The sequence below is a fragment of the Lepisma saccharinum genome, chromosome 5 (genome assembly GCF_977018435.1).
Source record: "Lepisma saccharinum chromosome 5, izLepSacc3.1, whole genome shotgun sequence".
Lineage (NCBI taxonomy): Eukaryota > Metazoa > Arthropoda > Insecta > Zygentoma > Lepismatidae > Lepisma > Lepisma saccharinum.
The window spans coordinates 65,342,055-65,350,947 of NC_139233.1; the positions used below are offsets into that span (position 1 = coordinate 65,342,055).

The window sequence follows — 8,893 nt, forward strand, 5'->3', positions numbered from 1 at the left end:
TTGGTTCATCTCATAACATACATTTATTAAGAAGATCAATGAACAGTTTTGAATTTTATATTGGATCATTAGAATATAGGTTATCAGTAGGGCCCGGAACTTTATGTTCTATAAAACTGTAAATTATGTCGTAAAAATTGAAAAATTTCATAAAAAATTTAAAATATGTCAGAAGAATGCAGAAATATTCCCAGTAAAGCCAAAAATATGCATAACAGTACTTTCAAATTTCTTGTTTTTTGGGAAATCAGTATCTTCCAGGGAAGATTGACTAGGGTGGGGCTGGGGTATTAAATGAAGTCATAATTCCTTTAACCGAAGAATGTAGTGGGAAAATTCTGAAAATATTGTGAGGTTCACTGCAATTATACTAAGTTCCATTTACTATTATGTCAGATTTACACCTTTGTGGAAACTAAAGCATAATTGGCAGCTCGCTACCACTCTGGTATATCTAGGCAATGAATACACAAACACAACTTTTTAAGGCAGATCTTAACAATATAGAATTTGAAAAACAGCCTACAAAATTTTTGGCTGCAGAAGTTACACTAATACATTCCACAATGCACTTACAATCTTGCCACAGAAGTTACGGTTCGTAGCATTCTATTCACTCGCACTGCTGCACACTGATACATGCCTGGCTCAAACGGCAAGTAACCTTGAGACTCCTATACTCGATTGCTAATAGAGTTAGGGCTGTAATGTACCAAATGTGCCCGCACAACAATGACTGAGAACATTTTTCCTCAATAATGCTCACACACACACAGTTATCATTTATCGGTGGGATATATATATATATTTATTATTGTTCTAGACGGCATCTGCTTTTAATTTCTTTGTCCGTAATTTCCTTATCCTGCCATCGATAATATAAACTATCTGTTGTGTTAAAGGTATGAAGAATAAATGATAAAATAACCAATTATATGCAAGACAATTACGAAATTATACAGAAATATGTCTTATTACAATTTTGAGAAAATTTTAAAAATATGTTGTTAAAATGTGAAATTGGTAAAATATGTCAAGACATGCCTTATCAAATTTGTCTATATCAGGTGATTTTCATCAGATACGTAAAGATTTCACCTTATTATTCGATCCGATGCCAAATAAGTTATATGTTATAACATAAAGTCCCGAGCCCTAGTTATCAGTATTGGTACATTTTATATCGGTATGGGTCAAAATCATCCCATCCCCACTTTTTTAATGTGATAACAGAATTTTTAGCCACTTTAAAATTAACTTCGATGTAATTATTACAAACGATACTAACCTTGTCGTAAAGTTGTTATACTAAATCTCGCTAAGTTCACATGGCTTCTTCAGGAATATTTTTTTTAACAGCACTTTCAGGCTGCAGTCTTAAAATGCAAAAAGTATAAACTTCACCTTTTACATGTACTACTACAACAATTCTAACCTTCCTATGGATACCTGCGTGTATATTTTAATCGCTGCAGTCTCCAACATGAAAGTGGTGCTCCAGTTTCAAAAATTATCTCTGAAGAAGCCAAGTGAAGGTGGTGAGATATGGGGTAACAACTTTACGGCAACATTTTATAATATTACAGTGTTGGCATATGGTGTGAGCCAAACTTTTGTCACTTGATGTAAATGCTTGATAATCATTCTTTTCTGTATAAAATAGCAAAGAAAAACAGGTGCACTAACGAGCAAGAATTAAACATTATGTTAGCAATATGCATGATGTGCTATAATAAACATCATGAAAATATTGTGTGGAAAGAGTTTCATATTTTCACATTGTTCTTATTCTAGTGATCAATTAATTTCGAAGGGCCGCTGCCTTCACAGACGTGATAGCTGTGACAGTGGGTGTAAAAATACAAATCTTTTTTCCACACACCAATCTAAATGTTTTACTTCAGACTTAAGACTACACTTGTCATTATATTGGGTAGAAGTTAGACTTAGAACGGAAGATAGAGATGATTAGTGTTACCCATTTGCATGACAGATGTGTAAGGTTGTTATCAAGAATACCACTTCAGCTTACAGTCATCCACTCACCTGTGCAACAATTTTACATCAAGAACTAAAATTAATGCATTTTATGTTTAAATAATAATTGAATGATCTCAAAACTATGAGGAAGATAATAGAAGAAGTAATTATAATTTCGAATTGCCTACTTTTGTATGCATTTTGAGGAATAAAATGCTCACTTGAGAAAAGCAACAAAGCCAATGAGGTATACAAACTTCCTAACAAACCCTAATAACTCTTTGTCTCGAGCAAGTCTTGCTTCCTATTCACGAGGAGACTTACCTTTTCACACTGTTTCCAACTTTTGAAAATATGAGCAGAAGATCCTTGCTCAACATTTCAGCAATCTCAGTAATTACCAATAACTGTGTTACAATGTCAACTGAACTTCTGTAGGCATTATAAAGAAGTAGACCATTTAAAAACACCACATCATGGCCACACAAGAAATTGAGGGAAAACAAACATTGTCAATCTTCAGCGCTCAAAAGTGTCTTCTATTGTGGAACGGACAAGCACTCAGTCAGTGGATAAGATAGTTTATAAGAATGCCAATAACTGGTGATGGATGCTGACCTGATTTACATAAATGAAATAAATATCACTGGAAACATAACTCTATGCACATGATTTGACTCCAGCACAAATGACTTGTGTATATATATAATTTAAAGCATGACAATATGAAGGACATATCTTAATATAGGATGCATTAAATTTTATGGCCACATTGGTCTTTAACGTAGTACACCCTGGACTTTATTTTGCCAGGCTCTGTGTGTGTTGTCCTGTTTTTGGTCCTTGTGTGTGCTGAGTGCCCCTTTACAGCCTCAGCTTTTAACGAAAGTCAGAATATTTTAGTAACACAACACTGCAATTATGCTATTTTAGTTATGGTAAGGGGCTGGACCCCGTATAATGTGACTGGTGCAAAGTAGCCTAAGAACTGACGCACCCAAAATTTTAAATTCAAATTCAAAATTAGTCTTTAATGCATACAACTAAGATGCAAGGGAGATCTCATTTTTTAACTAATGCTTACATTCATTCTTGTTTCAATTCATACCTTTCGAAATGTACTCACAAACATTATGCTAATATACAAAATGCATAGATATGTGTATTTTCCTTATTTTGTGTTGTGTTTATGCTTAGCTATGTTATGACCGTGAGTGTGTGGATGAATGATATGATATAAAATTAAGGAAGGAACAAACACAAATGAATACCATGTCAGGACTCAAACATAAACCATAGATGGGTTAAAAACAAGGTCAAAAATATGTTTTGTGAAGAATTTCATGCCTTTTTTTTTCTTTCTTTTAATTATCCTGTATTTGATTCTGTACCTCCTCACTTCAGTCTACAGGTCTCGCTAAGATGATATCTATGACTGTCAAATGTTAGTCAACATTAGAGATAGTATATTTGTAGACTCCTGGCAACCTTTTAAATGCTGTACAAATGTTGGGTCCCATGGGCTTTTTGACCATTGAAAGAAACCATGGAAGCGTGGGTGCAGGCAGTACCAAAATAACAATGGGGATAATTCAGGACTGCCTTGAGAGACCCAGAATAATCAAAGAAAAGCAACAGCATCTTTCTGCAGAAAGTGGAGTTTCTGGCCATGGGAGTGGTCTCAGATCAAAGATAGTTGACTTGAAAAAAAAATCATGCATTGCATACCCAGAATACAGCCCACTGCCAATGAATGCAGCAGGAAAAACCTGTCCAATCCCCATTGCTTTCCCCAATTTTTTTACTCTTCCCTTCCCTTTTTATCCCCCAACAACACACCTTAAACATTCTCTTGAACAACTTGTACATGAAGATCCTGATGCAAAGCCTGTTCCTCATTTTGTTCCTCTTGACTTCCTCATATTAGCATTTCACCAGGTAGTGGATCTCTAGGGAACTCACCCCCGGTTTATCATCTTCGACCATCCATGTACATCAATGTGGTATATGACCCAATCAACAGTAACTCTTTGTCTTTGTGATTTTGATTTTACGTGCTTCTCTTACAGATTGGAAGCAGACAATCGGTTGTTATTCATCCTTCATCTGTGCTTTCTGGAACCAGGCCTGAATATGTTCTTTTCACCGAAGTTGTCCATACAGGACGATGTTTTTTGAGACAACTGTCCCTTGTGGATCCTGATTGGCTGATGGACATCGCTCCAGAGTATATGAGGCAGCACAGGCTGAATAGGGATATAAGATGAAAAGACCAAGTGACTTCATGTGGTTTTTGAACAATATATGTGATTGACAATGAAACTAATCAGGCAGTCATGTACACTTGCAAGGAAATTAAAAAATGGAGTGTTTTGATAAGCATTCCATAACTTTGTACATATTTTTTAAAATGAAATTTTGTGATACAAAACAGATTTTCAACCCACTTTTTTGTACAAAAAGTTCACACAAAAGATTTAAATATATGACTAGGTTTATTGGAGACCTGAACTGCAGTATATATTGTCATTTATTTCACTGGCAGAATGCTATACTCAATATTGTCTGTGGGGTATAAGGGGTGACCCTTTCTCAAGACACCCAAATGTCAACCTCACTTGCACGTAGTACACCCTGGACTGCATTTTGCAGACTAGTGAGACTGGCATCTGAACCAATGGCCAGTATAATCCACTATGAGATTTGGTGGTGTGCCCTGTCCACATATGTTTGTGATTGTCAATTCATCAATTTTATCTTATCCCCATTCATCTCATCTTTTTGCAAACGCAAAGTAAAATAAAACAAATCCATCAATCAGTGCTGTCTGTAAGTCCAATCAGTTGTGGGATTATTTTATACATACACAAAATGACAAATGATTAGTAGAGGCATGCAAATTTAGTTTTTGACGAAAACACGAAATATGAAATAACATGTTGTAATATTAGTTTTTCATGTTTCTGAAAGGTGTGAGGTGCATTTTCCTACCCTGTCTTGTCACGAAATAATGCGAAATGAACTGCAAAATGCGAAATATGTTCTTAAACATGAAGTTTACTGTTTATATACAGACGCGACACTTAAAGTCTGAAGTATCCTGTGAGTTATGCAATTCACGGAAAATTGATTAATTCTGCTGCAAATATTTGAGAAGAAAAAATGGACCCCTTTACACAGGAATAAACTTAATTCTCTGGTAACTACATAAATGTGCTATTAGAAGGGATAAGTTTATTTTGTGTAATAAGTGCAGTTTTTAAATCAAATTTAGGATTATATTCACAATTTTAAAACCAAAATGTCATTTTATATAGCACTTTTGATGTGATTATTCACCGCTGTAACACCGAAATTTTATTTTATTTACCGCTTTTGAACCCGAAATAGACTCTGTTTTTGTACCGAAATTTTCCTTTTTTTATTTACCAAAAATATGTGCCTCTAATGATTAGTGTTCAAAGTGCTACTTTTGCTATTAACCTTTGCTTACCTGAGGGTGGGGGGAGGGCTCTCAGGCCCACCACCTGTTCTTTTTATTTATATATTTATACTTTTAATATTTAATATTTTTATTAAAAATTGAAAATGAAAATAAATTTCATTGTTACCTTGGGTGTTCCCCACGTTTCTGCATTTCTTTTGTTCAAAATATCCTAAACTTAATGTACGAGGGTCATTTTTCTTGTTGTGGCAACACTGTTGGTATACGCTTGTCAGTTGTCGCTGGGATAAAAGACAATCGGGTCTTGTTTAGTCTTGTACTACGGATTGTGTGTAGGTGTTTGGTGCTGAATAGTATTGTTGTGTGGTAGTTAGAAGACGTTGAAGTGAAGTGTGTGTATAATGCCACCCTGAATGCGTGAAGAACTGCGAATATTCATCAAATTTCAGGTTGCACGTGGATGCAATGCACGGCAAATTCACAAGGGACGCGAGTCATGTGGGGACCACGCTTTACCGTATCGTACTGTTGCTAGATGGGCCAAGGCATTTGAAATGGGTCATGAATCAGCCTGGAAAGAACATGGTGGTGGGCATACTCACACGGCAACAGATCCACACCACCTTGATGCACTTTGCAGATTACTGGAGAATGATCGGCGTATTTTTGTGTGTATGTACAAGGTGTTGGAGCACCCACCTTATTCTCCTGACATGAGTTCCTGCGACTTTTGATTTGTTTCCCAAGATGAAGGAACTGCTGAGGGGGAACGCTACCCAGTCGGCCACAGGGTGGTCTCTGCACACACACTGTCATGAATGGGAGCTATCAATGGCATCCAACGAGTGCCAGATGTTTGGAAACGTGTTCACGCAGCAGGTGATTACATTGAAGGTTTGTAAATGATTCCAGGTATGTATCTTCCTTCATGTCTCTTTCTCATACATGTTGCCACTACAAGAAAAATGGCCCTTGTAAATAGTGGCAAATTCACATATTGAACCTATTAGACACCCAATTAGGTTGTATGTTTCGACATGACACTCGTGTCTGAAGTAGTGTACAGTTGGTTGGAAATTATGGTAACTTTTGTAATTACTATGCAACTGCAATTATATAACCAAACAAAAAATAGCATTGATGCAACATTAATATCTTTCTTCAAGGTTTAGTGAATGGTAAAATATGTGTGCGATACTATTGCAATAATTGGTTTCATATTTTTTGTTAATGATGGTAATTTTTGTAACTATTATATTAAATGTATAATTACACCTATATAAACAACAAAGAAAGCAGTGATTCAATAACAAAATGGTTTCATGAATTTTAGTGATAAAAAAGATGTGAGCATGAACCCCCCCCCCCCCTCAGTTAAGTTAGTTTCTCACACTTCACGAATAAGCTAGGGTTATGAAAAGACAAATTGTGCCACACTGTTAGATACATAATTAAATTAATTTGTTACTGTCATTTATACTTGACAAAACAGTTTCATTTTCTACATTTCTAAAATAAACTAGTAAGTACTATGGTTCTAAGTTCTTAAAACATTATGTGAAAAATTTGTTATGTGACTTATTGCCAATCTGTACTAGATACTATATTTTAGAGATAATTCACAATCAGAATGAATATTTGATGAATAAATTCTGAAAACAAGATTTGTTATGTTAAATCGTCACATTTTTTGATGCATCAACCTCCAAATTTCAAATTTTGTTGGTGATTCATGGTCTGTTTTCATGGTTATAGCAAAAAACATACTCATCAAATGTTAAGTAATTTCATAGAAACATGCCAACAAGGTGAAATACTGAAGACATAAGTACAGGGTAAAAGTAAAGTAAAGTGCTCCCCTGTGCTTAGCACCATGCCATGAAGGCGTATAAGGGTTGTGGGGGTAACGCCCCACACTTTCTTGATCCGGTCGTGAGTAGGGGTGATGTGTAAGTACAGGGTGAGGCAGACAAATGGGAAGATTTAAAAAAAAATCACAAAACATAGAGAGAGCAAATATTAGTTATTTTTTGAACATGAATGTACTGTACATGAGTGGAAATTACTAGTGTACCTAAAAAATGTTAATTTTTTTAAAATAGTGTCCGTAAGATGGCTGGTGTTGCACACATTGTTGGAGTCTCAGAGTAAATCCACCCATGACGTTGCGTAGCATCTCCAACGGAATGTTGTGGACCTCTTGCCGAATTCGCTCCTTCAGATCATCCCTGGTTTTTGGAGAGTTGTCCTTGAATACTGTGGATTTGAGGTAACACCAAAGGAAAAAGTCAGGAGCCGTTAAGTCAGGTGAACGGGCAGGCCACGGAATATCGCTGAATCTGATGAAGAGACGACCAGGAAATGCGAGTCTAAGCACATCCATAGACATACTTTCAGTATGGCTAGTTGCACCATCTTGCTGGAAGAGTGTTTCTTGATCTGGGCCATAGTCATCGAGGGCAGGCAGGAAGAAGGTTACCAACATGTCAGCATAATGTCCAGTGTTTACCGTTACCATGTTCATTTTCGAAAAAGTAGGGGCCCCCCACTCTCATAACCCCCAACCACGCCCGCCAGCCATTCCTGAAATCTTCCTGTTTGACTGCCTCTCGCAACGTCATGGGTGGATTTACTCTGAGACTTCGACAATGTGTGCAAAACCAAGGATGCCATCTTACTGATGCCATATTAAAAAAATTGACAATTTTTCAGGTACACTAGTAATTTCCACTCATGTACAGTACATTCATGTTAAAAAAAAAACTAAGATTTGCTCTCTCTATTTTTTGTGAATTTTTTAAATCTTCCCGTTTGACTGCCTCACCCTGTATAAACGTCAGAATATTCTAAAATTAAATAAAATTACTACCAAATATATATAGTACCAAAAAGTGTGGCTTGGCTTGGTTTGAATATATGAATCTGACATTGAGTAGCAGTGATCCACAAGCTAACATTAAAATTTCTTACGATCGTAGGTTTGTAACATGTGACAAAGTATGATAAGTCACTTTAGACGTGGCTTCTTCAGACAGAAATAAGACATAAAACAAAGATTTTCTTCATTAATTTGTATCAAAAGTTAATATCCATTTAAGGGCCTGAGGGAAGGACTTCCGCTAGAGTCGTTTTCACGTTCAGAAGAGACAACGGCGCTTATGGAGAAACCGCACAGTGTTGCCAATACAGCGCTAGCTCATGTTGCCGGGAAATGATGACCTTCCTTCACAATGAAGGTGTTACATATTTTGTATATATAATGATAATTATATGTAATTATTAACATTAATATTATACTGTGAACGTTACAGTTACCCTTTTTACTATGATCCATTGCGATCACTACACACGCGAGTGTAATGCACGAATATGACACTTCAGAAATCACTTAAAAAAGTAAAAATCACTGAGAGCTCACACAACTGAAAACACTTTTTCGGGAGAGGGAAAAAGTCTAAACAGACCAAA

General features: G+C 36.0%; 1 protein-coding gene across 1 annotated transcript in view; it reads left to right on the top strand.

Moving 5' to 3' along the window:
* ath (ATP-dependent RNA helicase DHX33) overlaps positions 1 to 4,728 on the top strand; it is a 74,970-nt gene extending 70,242 nt beyond the window's left edge. Inside the window, exon 14 of the mRNA XM_083122595.1 lies at positions 4,050 to 4,728. Within this exon, the coding sequence (XP_082978721.1) occupies positions 4,050 to 4,247 (198 nt within the window). The 3' untranslated portion in view covers positions 4,248 to 4,728. The remainder of the gene's footprint in view (positions 1 to 4,049) is intronic.
* Positions 4,729 to 8,893: the final 4,165 nt, after the last annotated feature.